The following is a 22,041-nucleotide window of genomic DNA, read 5'->3' on the forward strand; positions in this document are numbered from 1 at the left end:
GGGAGGTTGGCACATACGTGCACGTGACATTCAAGTCGTTATGTGACCACAGTATGTGAGCACTCCAGTACATTATGCTTCAACTGAACAGGGGTGAAAGGAACAGAAGGACGAGAAGACAGTACTCATGACAGCCCAGGCACATCATGAGACTGGTGCTAGGTGTGCAGTCGGCTGAGGGTGCTGTAATTGGGTCCTGTACAGTTAGAGGGCACAGAAGAGCCGTTATGCACCTGCACCTCCATCACCGGGCCTTAGGGGTGGAGGAGGAGGGCACCAGGCCAGCCACAGCCCTGGCGGCATGTGGGCAACATACATTGCCCAAGTCATAGGGAGACCCCATAGCAGAGCAGAGGATGGTAGCCTGGAGACTATGGCTTCATCAGGACATAGCCTCAGGGAACCAAGGCCAGCAGGGGACATCCCAGATTCCTGCTTCAGCCAAGGCCCAGCTCTGGTGAGCACCCTCAGAGGAATGCGTGACTACCTTTGGGCCCCAGCAGCCCACATGAGGAAGAGCCGAGGCTGAGGGGAGCAAAGCCTGCTACAGAATTGGAGAGTAGGGGAGTGGGGACGGGGCCCTGCAGAGAACGTGAATTGGTCAGCAAGGGGGCTGGCAGCCACGGCCCACCCCCAGCTCAGGTCCCCAGCCCCTGCCCAGTAACAGACAAGGGCTGGAAGGCCCCAGGAACTAGGGATGGAGTTGATGGAATTGTCCTCCAACCAGGGCCACCCCCAGGGCTGTGCCTCCTGCCTCCATGAGGGCACTGGCTGGGTTGGCAGGACTAGCTCTGACCTCAGAATTCAAGATGCTGGCACCGTCATCCCTCAGGGCAGCTCCTGAGGCTGTCTGACTAGGCTGGGGTGGTCTCCAGCCACACTCTGGTCCACTATGGCTACATGAGGCAAACCCAGGCCCCACATGGCCACACTGACCAGGCAGAGGGGAGCAGAGCACAACCCAAGGCAGCAGCCACCTCACACAGAAGAATAAAAAGCCCTTTTATTAACATGTGTGACATTTACAGTTTATTAGCTAATCAACATCAACATGCAAAAATAAGCGCTAAATACAAACCTCTACGATATGGTTTTGTATAAACTACAATGGTTCATTCGTTTTGAAAAGCCATTGGGACTCACTTCAACTGAACTATTAGTTTCTGTCATGAACAATACTTTCACTCTGGAGTTACAGAACCATCCAGCAAGGCCTCTGCAGAAAGTCAGTCCCACAGATTTCCACGTAAATACATTCTCAGAGCGAGGACTAAGGCGGCAGGAAAGGTGTGAAGTTGAGCTATGCACTTGCTGAGCCCCGGCACTGCCCACAGGCGGGGGCAGCCCTTGGACCTAGCCCCCTGCAGGCTGTGGCACTGGCGTTTGGCAGCAGCTCTAGAACAAAGTCACAAGGGAATCCTGTGGCACCAGGCAGTTACCACCTCTCCCTGGCCATGCCAGGCCGACATGAGCTGGTGAAGGACCGGCCCTTCTCCAGTCTCAGCAGTGGGAGGGAGGGACTGGAGCCCTCAGGGAATCGCAGTCCTACTTTGAAATGTTCCAGGTGCTTGGGTCTTTACAGAGAGGAGATGATTCCTTTAAAAGTGGAAAGTACTTTTCAGAAGCATCAGGTTGCTGATTTATGTTACAAAATCCAAAATCCCACTGATCAGAATGTTTTCAAGTACAAACTCATTAAGTCTCATTTCCTTTCTTCCTACGAGTATTTATTGTTGCTCACTGATCTTTGGTCGCAAGGAACAGAAGTGGCACAGGCTGGGGCTCAGGAGGCCCCCAGGGTGTGGCCAGGCCGGGGGGGACCTACATGATGTACACCTTCTCAGCTTGGGAGAAGTGGAAGACTTCTTTGGTTCTTGGGCAAACAACTTTATCATCTTGACGGATAGAAAGCAGAGACTGAAAAATGAGACCAGGAATGCATTAGAACAAACACAGGGTTCCCCGAAAAGCCACAAAAGGAGCCATTAGGGAACAAGCCTCCCGCCACGCATAGGTACTTCCTGAAGGCTCGCTTGTCCCCTGCCCTCCCACTCCTTCCCCACTGCCCATCCACAGCTAAGTGACGCCCAGGCACAGATGGGCCCCCTGACACTCACATTATAGCCATACACGTAGCCGTTGGGTAGCATCATGGGCGGGTTGTTCTCATTCATCACGTCGCCAGAAATCTTGCAGACCAGGCGGGAGTTGGCACAGTGGGCCATGGGCAGGGGCTGTGCCAGCTTGTTCAGGGACCGGCTGCACACAGGGCAGTCCGGGCTCTTGGAACTGCCGTCCTCCTTGTAGCACTGTCTGCATTGTGTTAAGGAAGACCTCGGGGACTCCTAGGGAAGCCAGGGGCAGACAAGGCCCACTGCAGCCACTCAAGCACCAAACAAAAGACAAACACAGGGTGAAGAAAACGTTCCATTCAATGGGACAACAGCCTCCATGGAGTCCAACGGGATAAAGAGGGGTGAGAACTGCTCCACCCGAATCCCTCCTATCCCCCACAACCTCTGGTCAGGATAGGCAAGAGCCCCAAACCAGAAACACCTCTGGAACCTGGGAAAAGGCAGCATGGGCACAAGTTCCTCCTCAGTGAGTCCCTCAGGCAGGAAGAACAAGGAGCTGGGACCACAATGCAAAGCCCTAGACAGCCAGGTCCAGGTGTCATTCTGGGATGATCACTACCTCATGGGCACTTGACTACCACATGAGGGGCAGGGTTGGTTAAAGCAGGGGGCAGGGGCAGGGATAGTCCTGGAAGGGTCAGGGACAGTCTCAAGAGGGGCAGAGGCACGGGCAGTCCCAGGAGATGCAGGGGCAGGGACAGTCACAGGAGGGGCAGTGGCATAGAGTCTCAGGATGGGCAGAGGCACAGGCAGTCCCAGGAGAGGCAGGGGCAGGGACAGTCCCAGGAAGGGCAGTGGCAGAGACAGTCTTAGGAGGGGCAGAGGCACAGGCGGTCTCAGGAGAGGCAGGGGCAGAGATAGTCCCAGAAGAGGCAAGGACAGTCTCAGGAGTAGCAGGGGCAAGGACAGTCCCAGGAGGGGGCAGGGGCAGTCCCAGGAGGGGCAGAGTCCCCTTGACAGGCCTTGAGTCCTACCCCAAGGTGTCCTGCCATGGTGTCAGCACTGGACACTGGTGCTGAGAGAGGGTGACTAGCAGGTCAGGGCCAGGGCCTGGGGTCTGATGGTGCTACAGTGAGGGCACAGCTCTGAGGGGCCTGACACTCATGCCTGAGGGAGCTACCAGACCTAGAGATCTGCGCAGCCTCTCCTATGAGCTAACTGGAGAAGGAAGCACTGTCCTGCATGGCCAGGGTCCAGACCTCTAAAACTGTGCAGGGCACCCAGAACCAGACAGGAACCACCAACAGGTCAGCACTCCAGCTGTAGGAACACACGGGGACACCTGCTTTCAGGCCCACACAGGGCTCCTGCACAGACAGCTGAGACTACTGATGGACAATGCAGCCCAGGTGCTCAGACCTTCCCAGGGGTCTCCCCTCCCCACCCCCAACATTGTGCAGGCCCAAGGTGGGAATCGGCGCCATTCCACAGAGGGACACAGCACATTTCCAGAGGACAAGGGTGGAGAGGTGGGGGATGAGTCTTAAAATTCCCTGAAGACACAGCACCAAGTGGAGAGGGCAGCGGGAGGATACGGCGTCTTGATCGCGGAGAGGCCAGCCTGCAGTGTGAGGGTGAACACCGAGCTGTTCCCCAGCTGGTGCAGGCGGTAGTTGTCGTATCGGAACTGTTGGATCAGCATCCGCCACCGGGCTGGGTCCAGGAGGTCCTGAAAGACAGAGCAGAATGTGCTGGGCCCAGGGTGTGTTTGTGTGTGGGGGTGGATGGGCTGAAGTGGTGTCCTTGGCTCCCAGTGCCCCAACCACACGCTGCCCTGAGATTGGCATGGACAAGCTCCCTGTAGGACATGTTCCTAACATCCGTGTGTGCCCTCGCCTGTGGTAAATGGTTCCAACAGTCCAGAATAGGTGGTTCCTATGGCCTTGAGACAAAAACAGACTCAGTGGGCTAGAGGGACAGCCTGCAGAGCGTCAGAGCACCAGAGCATAGGGCCAAAGGCAAAGACCTGCTTCAGGGACATCTGTCAAATGGAAAATAGTCACTGCACCTGGGTTCAGTGTCACAGAACAGTAAATTAAACCTGATTAACATCTGCCCCTAAGAAATCTTAGGCCCCGATTCAATACATGCAAGTGAGCGGGGACAGGGCAGGTGGGGTCAGGATAGGTGGGGACTGTGTGGGCAGAGACAGTGTGGGCATGCACAGAAGCAGAGAGGAGACAGAAGAGCCTTCTGGTGGGAGGGAGTTGTCGCCAGGGATGCCTCAAGCCATTTTGTGTGAGGAAAATATCATACTTCACTCCAAGGTTTTAAAAAAACTGTTTTTAATCTTATTTTTAACAAAGCGAAGTCCACATAGGATTAAACCTTAGTACAGAAATTTCTCCATAGACAGCAGCAGCTCCTAGCACTCAAGCTTGGGGCTGGGCCTCCTCTGAGCACAGAGCCTCCTCCTGTTTCTCCCTCGACAACCAGACAGGGCCTCGCCTCTTGTGGGTTTGCTGAGAGCCTCCTAAGCATGCTGCTTGCAAGACACAGCCCTGTCCCACTCTCTGTGAGTTTCCTGTACACTAAACGGTATGTTCCCCACGCCAGGGTATTCTCATGTACGTCCTAGTGTTTTCCCTCTGGCCACTCACAGCTAAGCAGCCTGGTGGGCCATGGGCTGGGAGTTGTGCTGGGGAACCTCTTGCAGAGATGGCTCTGCCCTGGGGACACCTGCAGATCTGCCTCCCTCTTTGCTGCCAGTCCAGGAGGAGAGACACACTGCATATACCCACTAAACCAGAGGGAGTCGGCCTTTCTTACATTTCTAACAAAATCGTCTCCAGAACAAAAAGAGAAACACAAGATGTTGGTTTAAGATCTGAAAAGTTTAGACTAAACACCTGGAGAGCCTTGGGATTGGTAACTGTATTATAAGACGTCCCAAACACTCAATCCATGTGAATGCAGTCAGGATAAGAGAGTGCTCAGCAGCTCCCCCACCCCCACCCAGGCAGTGGGGCTGGGTCTGCCCAAGGCTCTGCTAGCAACCCTAGGCGGTGGTCCTGACATGCAGACACCTTGGGGCTGCAGGGCAAACACCCTGCCTTGGACAACTTCAAGGTCCAGAGAACAAACTGCGCCGCCTCCAGGGACTGAAGGCTTCCCCACCATGGACCACAGCTCCTGCAACTACACGTGTGCCCAGCAAGCCAGCAGCTGAGGCCCCAGTTGGTGAGCTGGTTCAAAACACAGGCTACCAGGACAGTGATGGTGCATGACCACATCCTCACGAGACTTCCACATCAACCCACAAGGTCAAAGAACAGGGGACCATCCACAGTGGGCTGAGCTGAGGACAGAAGACCAGTGACCCCAAGCAGAGGAGGAAGAGCAAGACCAGTAGGGGAAAAAGGGGGCAGAACCAGCACGAGGCCCCGCTGGTGACAACAGGGATTCAGACACTCCGACATTTGTGGATAAAATATAAAACCCCAGTGAGAGACACACAGAAGCCCACCCAGGCTAACATCTGAATAAGGGGCTGCAGAGAGAAGAATAGAGCAACAGCAAAGTGTGTCTCCCCACCCCAGACACACTTCCTCGGCTGAGAGCGCCAGGAACCTCTCCGAGTCAAATTTCTGATCTATAAATGGTCATAAGACAGAAAATGCAGGCCTGGAAGACCCCTTCCTAGTGCAGAAGGATGCCCACACACATATCCCATGAGGACACCTGAGGCCCCGCCAGCGCAGACGTTACCTTGTATGGGGAGATGTGTGTGTCTGGTGGGAAGGCCAGCATGCCCATGACCTGGCGGACCTCATCCAGCTGGCTCCCTTCAGCCTGACTGAAGTGCTTTCTTGCATGTCTACAAAACAACATTTGGCACATTTAAGTTTACGTTTTCCAATTTCAGAGTCAAGCCCAGGCAGAAAGCAAGCGTCTCGTCCAAGTGGGCCTGCTGGGTGGGGCCTGCCAGAGCTGCACAGCAGGACACCCACCCTGAGCCCTGTAAAGTGACAGGGGTTTACAAGGAACTGAACTCCCAATGCTCACCCCAAGGCCCCAGGGTGCCAGGGTCCCACCCCGGGGGCAGGGTCCATTAAGACCTGTGGATGTGGTGGCAGTTGACTGAAGAAATGTAAAGTTAGAAACAAGAAGAGACAAACAAGACAATTGAAGAGACAGAACAGACAATTTTCAAAGGTGGGAGCATAGAGGACCACTGCCTGTTTGTGGGGTTCTGGTGGGTAGCCTGAGTGTCAGTTCCACTCAGCTTTTATTGAAAGCTATTTGCTCATTAGCCCAGAGGGTAAGCTGAGGAAGGGAACTAAAATGTCAGCAGTTTCTCTGAGTAAGCATATCAGCTTCTATTGTTTCTACAATCATTAACTTTAAGGGTCTGAGTAGTCTTGAGAAATTCAGAACCTGAGCCTTGTGTGTGGGCAGCCTCCTGTCTGTGGTCATACACACAGATTCGAGGGGGGTGTTATACCAGCTAGTTCACTGTGGAGTAAAACGCCACTGGTGTCAATCTCCTCTGAAGAATTGGTGGAAGAGAGGAATTTTCCTCTTATCACCACCACAGAGGGTTTTCCTTTGTGATAAGGGATATAAGCCCCCTACCCCTATTTCAGGGCTCGAGCTGATCTCTGCCCCAGCCAAATACAAATCTCCAAAATGGGTATTTGCTTTGACTGTTAACTAGGCAGAGACGACCTAGTTAATGTTTCTTGCTAGGCCTGGCACACAACATATTCTGTGGCCATTATTCCTTCAGAGTGTTTACAGACCCAGCAGGGGTGATTGCAAGCTGTATCTCCAACAGGCCAGGCTTCTAGGAAAAGCAGGAAACTTGCTCAGATAAGAAATTTATCAACAGCTGGTTTAAAGGTAAACTAGCTGACTTTCCTTTATTAGGTCTCGCTTAGCTTACTGTTTTTTTTTTTTTTTTTGGAGACAGTCTCATGCGGTTGCCCTGGGTAGAGTGCCACGGCATTACACCTCACAGCAACCTCAAATTCTTGGGCTTAAGCGATTCTCCTGCCTCAGCCTCCCAAGTAGCTGGGACTACAGGTGCCTGCCATAACACCTGGCTATTTTTCTGTTGCAGTTGTCATTATTGTTTTTAGCAGGCCAGCTGGGTTCAAACCCGCCAGCCTCGGTGTATGTGGCCAGAGCCCTAACTGCTGAGCTACAGGGGCTGAGCCTAGCTTACTTTTTTACTTGACAAAAATGGGGTCCCCATTCTGCCTGCACAGGGAATCCCACTGAGAGGATCCCAGTACAACCCCACAGAACAAAGGCCTCAGCCCTCCTGCCCCACACACACTTGCAGATGCCCCAGGTCAGGTCTTGCCTAGCTGGGAGACTAAGGCAGAAAAGGACAGTGCCCAGGAACCACGGCCAGAATCTGTTTGCCTCCTCATGTGCTGGCCACCCTCCAAGGGCTCCCTCTGGGCAAGGCCATTGGGTCCTGGTGGTCACCACTCTATGGTAGTCCCAAGAATGCCTACTATGTCCTCTGAGCTTAAAGTCCTCCCTGCCAACAGCCCCTCTGCCCAGGGAGCAGGGCCAATGCAGCACAACCAGGCCCATGTCCACACGAGGTTGGCACTGAGCCCGTTAGCAATAGGGTGGCACTGGATAAGACCAAGCTCTGAGGTGCCAGAGAATAATGTGTGGCTGGAGACTGTAGCTCACATTGGGGTCAAGCAGCCCAAGGGACAGCAAGGCCATGAGATGGAAGCACCAATAGGGCAATGGAGGGGGGTTCTGGGGGGAACAGTGAGGACAGCGTGAGATTCTGATGCCTGAGCCATGGGCAGGTGTGGACGTGAGTGATCTAATTCCCACGTCAAAGACTAAATCCATCAGTTTGCAGCCAGCAGCTCTCGCTGTTGCCAAACACCTCAACCTCCCCGCCCCAACACTTCTGTCCCTCAAAAACCACAGAGAATATGGCAAATCGGAGTTGTTTCACTGAGCCGGCCACTTCACATCTTCCCAGACCTGTCACAGGGCTAATTTAGTCTCTTCAGTTACATGTATTCAACATTGATGCATTTGTTTGATCGCAGAATCAATACTATATTTCTTGTCTCACCAGCAAGTAAAAGTCCTGCAGACAGTTCCTGCCTCGCTGCCTATAGGTGGCATGGCCACACCCACTATTTCCTGATATACAAGTCCCAGCAACCAGATGCAGGTGGCAGGAAAGTGGCAGGTGGTGGCCCCATGAGTCCACACAAGTAGGGCTGCCCTGGGTCTGGCAGAGCAGGCAGAACAGAGGTCTGGTGCGTGCCCAGGAGATATAACAAGGACATTTCCTCAACAACCACCACATGGCCAACGGAGGAAACATGAGGTCCACTTGTTTTTTGAGACAAAGTCTCAAGCTGTCACCCCGAGTAGAGTACTGTGGCATCATAGCTCACAGTAACCTCCAACTCTTTGGCTCAAGTGATCCTCTTGCCTCAGTTTTTCTATTTTAGGAGAGATGGGGTCTGGCTTTTGCTCAGGCTGGTCTCGAACTTGTGAGCTCAAGCAATCCACCCATTTTGGCTTCCCAGAGTACTCAGATTACAGGCATGAGCCACTGTGCCCAGTGCAGAGGTCCTCTTTAAGAGTGTGAATATATGATGGAAACCCCAGAAGACAAAATACTTGAACTGCACCTGGCCAGGTTGAGTTGGAGCTGAGCACAGGCAACTCCACACAGAAGCCATCCTGGCCAGCTGGGGATGGATACTGGCCAACTTGTCTACCAACAATTAGAAATGTCAAAAAGTAGCCACTAGCAGCTTACACTTCACATTTGGCAAACCTACCAACACCAAGGCAGGTGTGGCCTGGAGCAGGATGTAGGCCCCACCCTGTCTGCCAGAACCAGCTCTCCCAAACCCTGCCTGCCAGGACCAGCCCCTACCCCCAAGCCTGCTGTGTCCACAGCAGGATGCACTCTGTGAACTCAGCTGGCAGGAGCTGCTCTGCACAGGGTGCCAGGCGAAAAGGCCCAGCTGAAGCCCTTGGGAGACTCTCAACCCAGCTTTTCCTCCTGCCCTCACAGACAACCATGGGACACATGCCAGGAGCTTAGCTTCAGCCACACACATACCCCTGCCCACACCTGTCAGCCTGACATCATGCTGCACCTCTCCCAGGACAGTGCCCCCTGCAGGTTCCCGTGAGAACACACTTAGTCCTGTTACTTTAGGTTCTAATAAAGGCCTTGACCCACCAAGGTGGCACCCTGCTCCTCTGCTCTTGTGCCCCCAGCTGTCCCAGGGACCCACAGCGACAGTCTAGGCAGTGGCCAGCACTGTCTGGCACAGCTTGCCCACTGATCCACGTGTCCTGTGCCAGGCTCAGAGCTAACGCCTGGACACCAGGCTCCCCCACCTGGCCCTGCAGTCTTCCACCTGACATAGGGCCTGGCACTCTAGGGCCATGGTGGACCCAAGCCAGGCCACCCTAACCAGGCCCCTGAGTGTGGTGACTCACCTCTGGGATGGCTCTGGCAGCACCTGCCCCCAGTCTCAAGAGATGACAAAGTTCACATCACAACCATCCCACACTGCACTGGGGGTGCCGTCCATCAAACTAGCTGGGGAGGGGATTGAAGCCTCAGGACATACGGCAACATGGGATGGGACAGGGAAGCCATGTGTGGGACCCATATCACCCTGGCAACAGCCGAGGCAAAGGGCAGGGCCCCGTTATCAGCAGCAAAGGTACCTCGGGCCTTGCCCCCACCCCAGGGCCTCTAGGACAGGCTCTGCCCAGCAGGGTAATACCCTCGCCACAGCCTGTGGTGTGCTCAGACCAGCTGCAGAGAGCACTCAGGAACCACCGGCAGTCTGGTCTGACACCAGGCCCAGTTGGGAGGCTCAGGTTTGTTCTGGAAGGAAGCAAGCCCAGCCATGGCCTGGCAGACACTCCCTGTGGATATCAGCACCAAGGCCAAAGCAGAAAAGACTAGGAAGGGTAAGAGTCCCAGCCCCATAGGGACCACGGGCACACACAGCCCCACTCTCAGCCTCCTCCCCCCATCTGTGGGCCAGGCTCACTGCAGGAATGCTCATGCATACACAACCCTTCGACCACGTGCCCAGCTTGGTCTTGGGTCCTGCCAAGGAGTGCGATGCTGAATTGGCCACGCCTCCCTTCAGCGTGGGAGGACTGTTACTACCCAGATAGGCAGGTTTGGGCCACCACAGGTGGCGCCCGAATCCTAGCAGGCATGTCCCGTTCTGCATGCTCCTTGGCAGACTCAATGGGCAACTCAGTCCCTGCCACCCAGGCACCGGCAAGCCTGCATATAGCTGTCAAGGCTGCTGCAACCACCCACTCACAGAGCACCGAGGGGTCACCTGGCAGGAGCCACAGCAAATGAGTCTAAGGACCCGCCTCCATCCATACAGAGAGCACCAAGTGGCTAGCCCACCAAGCCAGGCCCAGGGAGGCTTCACCACACTGCTAATATCATCCAGCCTAGGAGGCAAATGGGAACCTGCACCTGGCCTCTCTCACTCTATGGACACTGTGGACCCCAGTGAGGCTGAGCAGAAGCAATGGCTAGTGTCCCTGGGCCTAACTGCCAGGCCCCTACCAGGTGAGGCCATATAGCCAACCAGCCTCAGTGCCCTGTACCCTGCCCTGAGCCAGTGTTCCTCAGGTCAGAGACAGGCCAGGGAAAGCCAAGGGTGCCGTACCATCAGTAATCTCCCTGGTGAAACCGAGAATTCCCTGAACCAAGGACCAGCCCTTCAGGGACAGCCCTGGGACAGGACCTGCAGCCCCACACCGTGTGTTCTGTGTGGATGGCTGTGACAACAATGTAGCTCAGCCAGTAGCAGTGGGGGCCTGGACACGCACTGGTGGCCACGACCTGTTTGGGGTGTTCCCTGGGCCACTACGAACATAGAGAGAAGCAGACTCCTAGTCAGACAGAGCCAATCACACTGAAGAACCCAGGCCCTGAGGGGGAAGTGCAGGCAGGGGCCACCCATGAGCACCTGGCCCTCCCACCTGCATCGCCTCGAGCCATCCTACCTCACTGCGTCCAGTCTCTTGTTCTGCCGGATGAGCTCGATGAACTCCTGAATCCGTAGGCTGAACTCCAGGCAGCTCTGAGGGCAAAGATGGAGCAGCACTTAGCGCACAATGTCACCCTGCAGACCCCACGGACAGAGCATGAGCCCCTCAGAGGGCATCTGAAGGCAGGTGGACACACAAACTGCCCTTCCCCATGCAGCTGCGCTGGGGTGTGACAGTCCCACTCTCAACCCCAGGGTCATTGACTAAAAGACAGGCCTAGGGGGCTCAGGCCTTCGGGCTGTGGGGAGAGGAGAACAGTGGGTCCAGCCACTAGGCAGCCACAGGACCCAGAAAAGGGTGAGCACAGGCAAGGCACTGGTCCTCAAGGACAGAGGGGTTCCAGGTCCTACCCAACACCACTGTGGTCCTGAGGGCACTCGTGCAGCCCCCAGGCTGCCTCCCCCTAACATGCTCCTTTATCCCAGCTGGACAGTCTGACCCTCAGTGTCAAATGAGTGCCACCCATGCCAAGGGCTGTGCTGGAGACGCCTTGGGGAGGAGATGGCACCCAAGGTGCAAGATGTGGGGTGACCTCGTGGGGAGCCTGAGGCTGAGGTGGGAGCGCCCAGCAAAGACTGACCAGCAGTGCTGCATCTGTGGAGGGTGCTCCAGGACAAGAGCCAGTGCCCAGGCCCAGGTGTGTGTGTGTGTGGGGGTGGGGGGAGCACATGGGGTGTGGGCTTCTGTCTCACTGCAAGGCCCAGGGCCCCAAGAGAGGGAAGCTCCTCAAAAGGGTCTGGGTTGGGGCTGCCAGGAGGGAAACACTGTACCCAAGGAGGGGAGGCCGGGGACAGGGGTGAAGCTCTGAGAGATGCAAACTCTAAAAATCTTAGCAGTACATGTACCAACCCAACCTGGGCTCAAACTGGCTGAGTAAGCAGCAAAGTTAACTTCTGTCATCCTGGATGAGAAGTTGGACCTTAAGGTCTTCAACGTGGTTTCAGAACATACTCGGGGCTTTCTACTGAAAACAGGACATAGACAATGACCTGAACAAGTCAAGTCTCAGAAGGACAAATGAGAACCCAAGTCCACAGCCTTCAGATCACAGGATGGCCTCAAGAGAAATTCTGCATGGGAAGAAAGAAATCAACCCCAAGTGCCTAAAACCTAACTTTAAAGCTAGTCCATAACAAGTCCTTCACACCGCCTTCCCAGCCTGCAGCCCTATCTCTGCCACACGGGCACCTGTAGCAGGCTCTGAACGGGGGTGAGGGTGGACCGTGCCACCCAGGCACCAAGAGCCAGCCAGAGCACCACTTACCTTCCAGAGTGGAGCTCAGACCTGGCCATGCAATAGGTGCTCAGAACAGGGACGGATGGGACCAGGGAAGACCCCCCACTGCCTATGTCCTCAGCTGGGGCAGAGTCTGTCACCAACTCGAGTAAGTACCAGCTTTGGTACAGACCCGTGAGGACGATAAAGCTATCCTCAGGGCTCCCTCCGAGCCCAAGCCCCAGCCCCAGCCCCGCTGATGAGCAGACAGACCATGGTCAGCTATCTACTTCCCAAGCTGGGGCCACGCCTTTCCAGGGCCCTGCCTACCTCCTGGGGGCAGCCAAATGACTACTGCTTCTACAGCTGGTGGATGCCACTCAGCTGCCGACAATCAGGAAGGAGCCACTGTGTGGACATCCCAGAAGGGCAGTCCTCCAAGTTAACACAGCCACTGCTTCACAAATAGGTTTTTTATACCTTTATAGCACACAACAGCTCTCTGCTCTCATAGGCTAGTGCTCACGTAGCTGGTGTGCCAGTGTGCTCAGGAGACGCAGTGAGGATCAGGCTCAGACTCTATCTAAAGTGACAGGAGTCTGCACACGCACAGGGTGGACCACAAGTGCACTGCACAGACTCGACGCATGGGCCCTATCCTGCACCCTGAAGGCCCTGAGAACACAGGGTGGCTCAACAGATATTAATTTAGCACCCCATTATCTTAAAATTTACTTTCCAACTAGGTGAAACATGTGGTTCAAAAGCTGCTTCTTCCAACCAGATGCTTGTGACTGCCCCCACTGGGGCCAAGCAGCACAGTGCGGGGTTCCACCCTGGCTCCTGAGCAGACACAGATGGCACAGACACTGCATCTAGCTTTGTTCAGCTAGTATTTCCTGACAGGCACGCTTCTGTGTCATGGGTAGTCTTAAGGTGCACTTGGGGGCGGCTACTTTGCTCCACTCGATCTTGACATCCTCATGGGTATGCACTCAGCACGGTTGTCCCTGACCCGGTCAGCCCCACAGAGGTTTCAGACCACAGCCCACATGGTCCAGGCTAGAGCCTCAGGACCTCCGCAGTAGTGCTGTCTGGTAGGTCATTAGGCTTCGAGGGACAGCCCGTCACAACAGAGAGGTCCTACCTGCTCTCACCATGAAGGGTGTCCCTCTGGGAGGGAGTGTGGCTGGCACCGTGTGGGCTGGTGCTGTGGGTCACACCCACTCCCGCCTCTCCGACAGGGTTTTCACACTAAGACCCACACACTCTGTGGGGAGAGGAGGCCACTGCACTTCTCAACCCATCCCAGAGGAGCAGAGTCAGTCCCTCTCAGCTGGTGACTGTGTGACACCAACAAGCTCAACCAAGGCAAGGGGGAGCAGTGCTCAGTTCAGAAAACAAAGAGTTTCCTGGCAGAGGTGGAGGCTGGTTAGTGTAAGCTAAGATGTTTCTGTGAGCTCTAGGAAATATCTTTTGGTGAGCAGATTCAAGGTCTGTTGTTTACATTCAGAGTGGGTTTAGACAAACACATCTTCAGTGAGAGTACCACCACCTCGCACGGATGAGGACTTCTTAACCAGCTCTCTGCATCCCTCAGTGCTGGTGGGGGACTGTTCTGCCTCCTAGCCCGAGGCCCAACAGCCCAAACTTGCTGCCTGTGCTCCCCACCCACCCTGGTCAGACATCAGTCCCAGCCCCAGTTGCAGGAGGAGGTGTGCCTCTCAGGTAGGACTGCCCTCCTGGGAGTGCTTTCTCCACCTACCTTCATCTTCCGGAGCCGGGACTTGTTGTCATGGCACCAGGCCAGACAGGTGGCTGTCTCACGCCTCTCCAGGGACTCCTCCACTTCCTTGGCTGTCAGGAACATCTCTATATTCACCAGGTCCTTAGAAGAAAGAGGCGGCTCCAGTTAGAGCAGGGCCCAGGCTCACCTCCAGCCCACACCTGCGAGTCCTGAGACAGAGAGCGCCAAACTTCTACCCTGGGAACAGAATGGCCATGAGGACTGGGAGGTGCAGACTCAGTTGCCTGGCCAGAGGACCCAGGTTGTACCTTCGTTGGGCATGGGGGGACCCGGGTCAGCAATTGACACATGCAGACTGGCCATACCGCCCCCTCCCCAGCAACCTCCTATTCTGAAATAAATGGTAGGTGAATAACACATAACAGAAAGCACATTATGACCAATACTTAACCAGCTAAAACCAATGATTTCTAAGAAAACAAGAGAACATGGAGCAACCCACAGTTCCGCTGTGATGGCAGGATCTCTGTGCTGCCTTCTCTGACACCGATGGACCCTTGCAGGTGTGAGTCACAGTCAAGATGAGAAGCTGAGTGGAGGGGCAACTCATCCAACGCAAACAGAAACAGAAACCACCCCAGAGAAAGCAAGCTCTGTCTCACGCGATGTGAACACCAAGGCAGTGCAGCTGGGCACCAGTCACTGCCATGAGTGACTGTCTCTCTGGCTATCGAAGCTCACAGTCCCACGGGGCCAGCCTGATGCTCTTTTCACAGCACCTTTTCCATGCTAGCAACACTTCCTTTTCTGTCTGAGATCTCACCTCAACCAGAACCTGCGAACGTCCTCCTAGGGTGGCCAGATCTCCAGTTTTGGTGCATGTTGTGACCTAAGGGCCCTGGCCCTGCCAGCTAGTCTCACCTGAATCACAGCAGCAGCTCCCTGGGTCCCATGTCCTCAGCTCAGCCCTCCCAGGCTGCCTCAGGGAAGGGGACCATTGCCCTGACACACCACAGGCTCTACTCAGGCCACCCGAACACAGTGGCTCTGGGCCCATTCTGGGACAGATGTGCTCAGTGTCTCATCCTGATAAGGCAAAGCCCAACCACTTTTCTTAGCCTGCAGAGCCCCTGCAACGGCTGCAGACTACACTGTGTCTGCAGCATAGCCCCTGTATCACTTCACCCCTCCCTGTCCAACAGTGCATGCACTTCTGGAGTCAAGAGGCTTCACTGACCACCATAAGACAGCCCTGGGTGGCGCCTGTGGCTCAGCGGGTAGGGCGCCGGTCCCATATGCCGGAGGTGGCGGGTTCAAACCCAGCCCCGGCCAAATTAAAAAAAAAAAAAAAAAGACAGCCCTGGTCACACCCTGCAGGCCAAGGGGAAAGCATGGAGTGTCCAGAGGAGAGGGCAGTGGAAGGCTGGGCTGGGCTGGCAGGTGGGTGGGAAAGGCATGAGGAGCAGGGGCACTGGAGCTGCCACGTGGCAGCCCCACCCTCCTCAGTCCCATCTCAGGAGCCCAGGCTCCTCGGCAGAGTGGGTTCCAGAGAGCTGCCTGAGGCTTTCAGTGGCTTGGCTATGACATCCCAGTGAAAGAGGAGAACAGAGCCAGAAGGGCAGGGCAGCAGAGGCTGGGCAGAGGCCAGGGAACAAGCACATCTGGTATGCATGCCAGAGCCCTCAAGGAGACAGGGCAGAGGGATGTCTGCAGCCAGTCAAGGCTGCACAGCGTTGAGGGCAGCACCCTGCACACTGGCCGAGGACCACAGGTGCTTAACACTGATGTGCCAGCTGTCTACACTGGGGATGCCACACCCCACAGGACACTCTCAGGTAGCTCAGCAGGGGCCTCCCTGGACTCCCCACCACCACCAAGGAAAGTGCCTGTAGGCGCACTGGGAGAGGGGCAGGCAGGGAAGGGGACACCTACCAAGGTGTCTGGGGAGACTGCTCTGGCGAGAGGCTTGAGTAAGGGTCGAGGCTCCAGGCAAAGTCCTTGAACTGAAGCAGGTAAACTGGACTGGGTGTGAGGGAGGACATGGAGGCCAAGAGGCAGTATCTCACTCCCTTTTCTCAGAGGTCAGTCTGAGGGTGAGGAGGGGGTGCCCAGAGTGGACGCCAGGCCCAGGGAGCACAGTGAGTGCAGGTAGTGGGCCCTGCAGATGCCCATGCGGACATTAAGGTGGCCACAGCTCAGGCTGGTCACAGGGGAGCCACACACACTTGGTGGGAATTAAGTTGTGAGAAGGGACAAGGTCCTGGGGTAGACAGAAAGGGCCAGAGATAGGCCCAGGGAGGCCACAGTGGGGAGGGTGCATGGGAAGGGAGCAGGCGGAAGACACAGAGGAGGGAGAGTGTGCAGGAAGCCAGCTGAGGGAGAGGCTCGGGTGGGGGCTATGCACTTGTCTAGGTGTGGGGAGAGGCCACAGGTCAGACGAGTGGGCTGGGGATACATCACACCTTGAATGCTGCCTTGGGAGACTGTGTACCAACAGAGGGGTCTGGTCAGGGACAAGGTGATAGGCATGCTCATTGGCCAGGGGTGGGGTGGGGGTAGGAGAGCTCCAACTGCTCCAGACTCTGCAGTGCTGGGCAACTGCCCATCAACAGTGGGGCTGTACCCAGAGAACTGGATCCAAAGTTGCAGCTGGGTGTGAAAAGGCCAGGCCAGGAGAGCCGAGGTCACAAACTCAGCACCACCCAGCATGCTTCTTTCAGAACTCGCAGCTAGAACGTGCTCAGAAGGCACGAGTGTCGATTATGTCTACAGCTGTAACATTGATCCCACTGACACTGACATGGCAGGCAGGGTGGCTCACACCTGTAATCCCATCACTCTGGGAGGCTGAGGCAGGAGGATTGCTTGAACTCGGAGTTGGAGATCAGTCTGAACAAGGAGACCCTGTGTCTACTAAAAATAGAAAAACTAGCCAGGTGTGGTGGCAGGCACCTGCGGTCCCAGCTACTCTGGAGGATGGGACTCTTGAGGATCAGGACTCAGGAGGAGCTCTTGAGCCCAGGAGTTTGAGTTTGCTGTGAGCTGTGACCATGGAACTCTACCCAGGGTGAGAATGAGATCCTGCCTCAAAAAAAAAATTAGGAAAAAAAATAGCCACATGGAAAATGCTCCCTAGCTGAGATAAATCTAAAGCTCCTGCAGCAAGAAAGCAATGTTGGGGCGTGCCTGGCGTCACTGCTGGAAAGGCGTGGAGATCCTTTCTGCATTTTCCTAATCAGAGCACGTTTAAGCGACCAAAGCGAATAAGAAGCACCACTTGACATATTCAGAAGCTGCCGCCTTAGTTCGAAAGCTAAAAGCAGAGTGTCTGCGACCTGACCCACCTCGATGCCGCTCTGCCGCGCCAGCTTGACGGCCGTGTTGTAGTAGCCACAGCGCAGCAGGTGCTCCACCATCATGCGGTCCATGCGCTTCCTCTTCCACATGCTGGCCGCGGCTGGCTGATCACTGCTGTGCTCTTTGAGGTGCTCGATCCTGCGCTTGCACAGCTTGGCGCTCTCATCCTCGGCCTGGATGGATTCCACTGCCTGCCCACACACAAAGAACCCTTCAGATGGGACCCTGTGTGCCCAGCCCCACGAGAAACGAGGCTGCCCATCCTGAATGCTCACAGAAAGAAAAGAAATACAAGCTGGGGACAAAGCGGGACTGCAGGACAGAGTAACGCACAGCGTTCCACAGACGCCCACTAGCCAAGTGTGTGCTCAAAACAGAATTACCAACACAGGTAAGATCCACCTCTTGTGGGTTTGCATCTTCTTTTCAGTTATGGTATTTCTTGCTTTACATATTCTGAAGCTAAGTGTCAGTCACACGCAATTTTAAATTTGTTACACCTCACCGGTTAAACTGTTTATCATTATAAAATGACTTTCTAAAATCTTTCATAATACTTTCTTAAAGTCAATGTCATTCAAAATTAAAACTAAATAAAAATATTCTATACCTGCACTGTTCAGTACTAAGGAAATGAATTATAAATTTACTTAATTTAAACCTTAATAACGCGCATGGGTTCTAGGGTTCTGGCTGGTTATTTTCCTTCAGCACATTCCTCTATTTTTGGGTTCCAATTCTTGGCAGGTGTTGGGCTATTTGCCACTGCTTTACAGGTGGTCTTTTTCCCATAGCTGTTTTATGTTTTTGATAGAGTCTCAACTGTCACCCTCAGTAGAGTGCCGTAGCGTCACAACTCAGAGCAACCTCAAACTCTTGGGCTCAAGCAATTCCCTTGCCTCAGCCTCCCAAGTAGCTGGGACTACAGGCGCCCGCCATAATGCCCAGCTATTTTTAGAGACGGGGTCTCACTCTCAGCCACCTTGGTCTCCCAGAGTGCTGTCCCCTAGCTGCTTTTAAAGTTTTTTGTCTTTGTTTTCTTTAGTTTTACTAAGTGAAAATCCTATGTAGGTTTTTTTTTTTTTTTTGAGACAGAGTCTCACTTGTTGCCCTGGGTAGAGTGCAGTGGTGTAATAGCTCACAATAACCTCAAACTCTTGGCCTTGAGCAATCCTCTTACTCGGCCTATAAGCACCTGCCACAACACCTGGCTAGTTTTCTCTATTTTTAGTAAAAACTGGATCTCACTCTTGCTCAGGCTGGTTGTAAACTCCTGAGCTCAAGCAATCCACCTACCTCAGCCTTGCAGAGTGCTGGGATTACAGATGTGAGCCACCACACCTGGCCTTCTACTTTTATTTTGATTTATTCTGTTTAGGATGCTGAACTGGTTAACTTCCATCACTTCTGAAAACCTCCTGGTCCATCCCCCTATACCATCTCTGGCCACCCCCACCCTCTGTTTAAACACAACAAAGTTTCTGCTCTATTTTCTCTTCTTATTCTCTTATGTACTTTCCTTTTTCAATCTCTGTGCTGCATTCTAGATAATTTCTTCAGATCTACCTTCCAGTTCACTATTCTGTTTAGCAGTTAACAGTAAACTGTTTGTTTTATTTTTCATTTCTTGAAGTTTCGTTTTAGTCTATTTAAACACTAAATCATTTTTTATACTTTCCATTACCTGCATAGATCTTCAAACTTTTTTCTTATTCTGTAAACACAGTATAGCATGGCACCTGATAGTCCCATTATCTGAAGTCTGTGCAAATACCCATCTGCTGTTTCTGATTTTCTGACTGATTATGGTGTCTTGTGTACCCGGTTGCTGTTGTGCTGGATATTGTGCTTGAAAAATTATTCCTAAGAATAATCTTACGCTCTTTTATCAAAGGTGTCCTCCCCATAAAATAATTTGCATTTGCTCTGCCTGGAGTCCCCAGCCAAGAGCACACGAGAGGAAGGCTACATGGTGCCTGGATCACCCAGGTGTCTCAACTTAGACTGTACGGCTTTGTCACTGCCAAGCCCACTTCTGGAGTACCCTCACCTTGAAGTGTGCACTGTGGGGGCCCCACTTATTCCCAGTAGGTCTCCACTTTCCACAGCCCTGGGTCACTGGTCACCACACATATGTACACACATAGGACAATAGCATCCCCACCCCCCATTCTGGACTGGTGATTCCTTTCTGCCTCATTTTAAAATATCTTATCCCACTTTATGGGTTGTTTTCAGTGGATAGAGTAGTCCCAGTAACAAACCCCAAGTGCTATTTTGACGTGAAATTCTAAAAATAATAAATCAACCTGCTACACATCCTGGCCTCCCCTCTGGACATTCCTACAGCAAAGACAATGGTCCCTACAGGGCCAGGAAGCTGGCCTGCTCAGCCTGACATGGCCACAGCATGGCCCGAAGGGGCCCGACAGTTCACCCTGCAATCCCACCATAACAGTGCGTCTCCCCCTCTGAGGACTTCACGGCCAGTCACATTCTACCTCCCACAGAAGACAGCTCATTTTCAAGGTGAACTGGATGTCCTTCCTGGACAAGAAAGGAAGGTCTAGAAGCAGAACTGACCTTCCTCTTGAGGACGCTGAGTTTCTCCACCACGCCATCCAGCAGGCTGACCACGGAGTCCACGGCAGGGCAGCTGCTCAGGGTCTTCTCCAGCTCGGCCACCACCATGGTGACGTGGCTCGTCTCCCGGTCAATGTTTTTCTGAGCAGCTCTGAAGCGTTTATTCAGGGTCTCATAGGGCACCTAGAGGAGAGACCAGGATGCATGAGCACCTGCAGCCTGCCCTCGGGCACCCGGGCTCCCTCACGGCCCTGTCAGATACAGAGGTTCAACTTCCGGCTCTCTCAAAATACATCTAGTCTGAAACCTGACCAAGACCCACAAATACTGGGGTGCATGGAGGGACAGTCCACATCCCTGGATAAGAAGAGTAATAATCCATTTGGATAGCCCTGATTGCCTCTCTGGGTGGAGGGAGGGTAATTGGGGGGACCTTACCTATGGTGCACATTGCAAGGGTACATGTCAAATCTACTAAGAGTAGAATATAAATGTCTAAACAATTAAGTAACTGAGGTGAAGGCTATGTTAACCAGTTTGATGTAAGCATTCCAAATTGTATATAAAATCAGCACATAGTACCCCATAAATGCATCAACGTACAGTTATGATTTAATTAAAAAGAAGAGTAATAAAAACACACACACTGTCCCAAATCTACATAGTGGAACCCCAATTCTCTCCAAATAATTTTAGAGTGCATATTAACAAAACAATTCCAAAGTTTCTCTAGAACAGTGATTCTCAACCTTCCTAATGCCATGATGTATTTTCATTGTTACAAAGGGGTTGCAACCCACAGGTTGAGAATCGCTGCTGTAGAATAACAAACGTTTAAGGAAACGATCAAGAAGAATGTTATCCCAGACCATAAGGCATGGGACCTATGGGGACCAGCCAGGTCCATGCATGAGGCAGCTAGCACAGGGCTGGGGATACACAGCGTGTGCCTTTCACACAATGAGGGTTGAAGTGAAGCTGTTTCTTTACCTCGATTACAAAAATAATCCCTCCCCTGTAGAAAAACAGGAAAATGATAAATGCATAAAAAGGTAAGACTCCTGAGGTCAATGTTACTTTTCTGTCTTATAGAGAGCTGTTGCTCAAGTTTTCCACCTATGTGCCAGGCTCTGGGTCGAACACACAGACCAGGCAGGCTATGTCTGGGCGGAGAAACTGTTCATGAAGCACAAGCACGGCCGCGCAGATGGCTGGCACCATGACCACCCCCCAGTCACAGACCTGCTTCCAATGGTGCTGTCCTGGCAGTGCCCAAACAAGCATGCAGAGAACCTCTCTGGGCAGTCAGCTCCACCCACACTGAGTAGGCACTGACCCTGTGCCAGCCACTATGCTTAGCAGTGAGGCCACACGGGGAAGGTGGGCCTGCAGGGGAGCAGGGACAGCAGGAAACAGCAGACATGGGCCTGAACAGCCACAGAAAGAGCCAAACAGCAGGTCTCTTCACCAAAGACTTACTTTTCTTCCTGAAAGTGGGACTTAAGCCTGGTGGCAAGGCCAGTGCTGTGCTTGTCTCCTGGTGTCCCCTGGCCAGACTGCCTTCCACCCAGATGTCCCTTGAGGACAATGTGGACCAACCACAGTAGCAGCACATGGCACACACATATTCCTGTCCACACCTCCAATCTTACTGACACAGGGCAGCTACCCCTAGACGGGCCTCACGTGCCACATACTTGGGAGTAGATGGGAATCTACTCCCTGTGCTGGCAAGCAGACGAGTCTTCCAGGACCAAAGAGGGCAGGGAAGCTGTCAATACACACTAACCCACCGCAGCACAGTGGGAGATAGAAGGAGGCCCCGGCGAGCGCCAAGCTCACGCACAGCCGGGACTGGCACCAACAGCTCCTGCTCTCCTGGAATGGGTGTTGCTGAAAGGAGTGGCGTCTCCTTCAGAGGCTCTACAAGGCACACCGTCACCCACACCACCTGC

The 22,041-nt window shown here is 53.8% G+C and overlaps 1 protein-coding gene across 3 annotated transcripts in view; it reads right to left on the minus strand.

The window, feature by feature from the left end:
• Nucleotides 1-985: 985 nt before the first annotated feature.
• The window catches only part of MAEA (macrophage erythroblast attacher, E3 ubiquitin ligase), a 35,460-nt gene continuing 14,404 nt past the window's right edge, over nucleotides 986-22,041 (minus strand). For all 3 annotated transcript variants that reach the window (XM_053577808.1, XM_053577806.1, XM_053577807.1), the window contains 8 exons: nucleotides 20,087-20,269; nucleotides 17,491-17,694; nucleotides 14,165-14,287; nucleotides 11,139-11,215; nucleotides 5,844-5,952; nucleotides 3,671-3,804; nucleotides 2,118-2,313; nucleotides 986-1,917 (listed from right to left, as the gene is read on the minus strand). In XM_053577808.1, coding sequence (XP_053433783.1) covers nucleotides 1,822-1,917; nucleotides 2,118-2,313; nucleotides 3,671-3,804; nucleotides 5,844-5,952; nucleotides 11,139-11,215; nucleotides 14,165-14,287; nucleotides 17,491-17,694; nucleotides 20,087-20,269 — 1,122 coding nt within the window. In that variant the 3' untranslated portion in view covers nucleotides 986-1,821. The remainder of the gene's footprint in view (nucleotides 1,918-2,117; nucleotides 2,314-3,670; nucleotides 3,805-5,843; nucleotides 5,953-11,138; nucleotides 11,216-14,164; nucleotides 14,288-17,490; nucleotides 17,695-20,086; nucleotides 20,270-22,041) is intronic.

Source organism: Nycticebus coucang, chromosome 23 (assembly GCF_027406575.1).
Source record: "Nycticebus coucang isolate mNycCou1 chromosome 23, mNycCou1.pri, whole genome shotgun sequence".
NCBI lineage: Eukaryota > Metazoa > Chordata > Mammalia > Primates > Lorisidae > Nycticebus > Nycticebus coucang.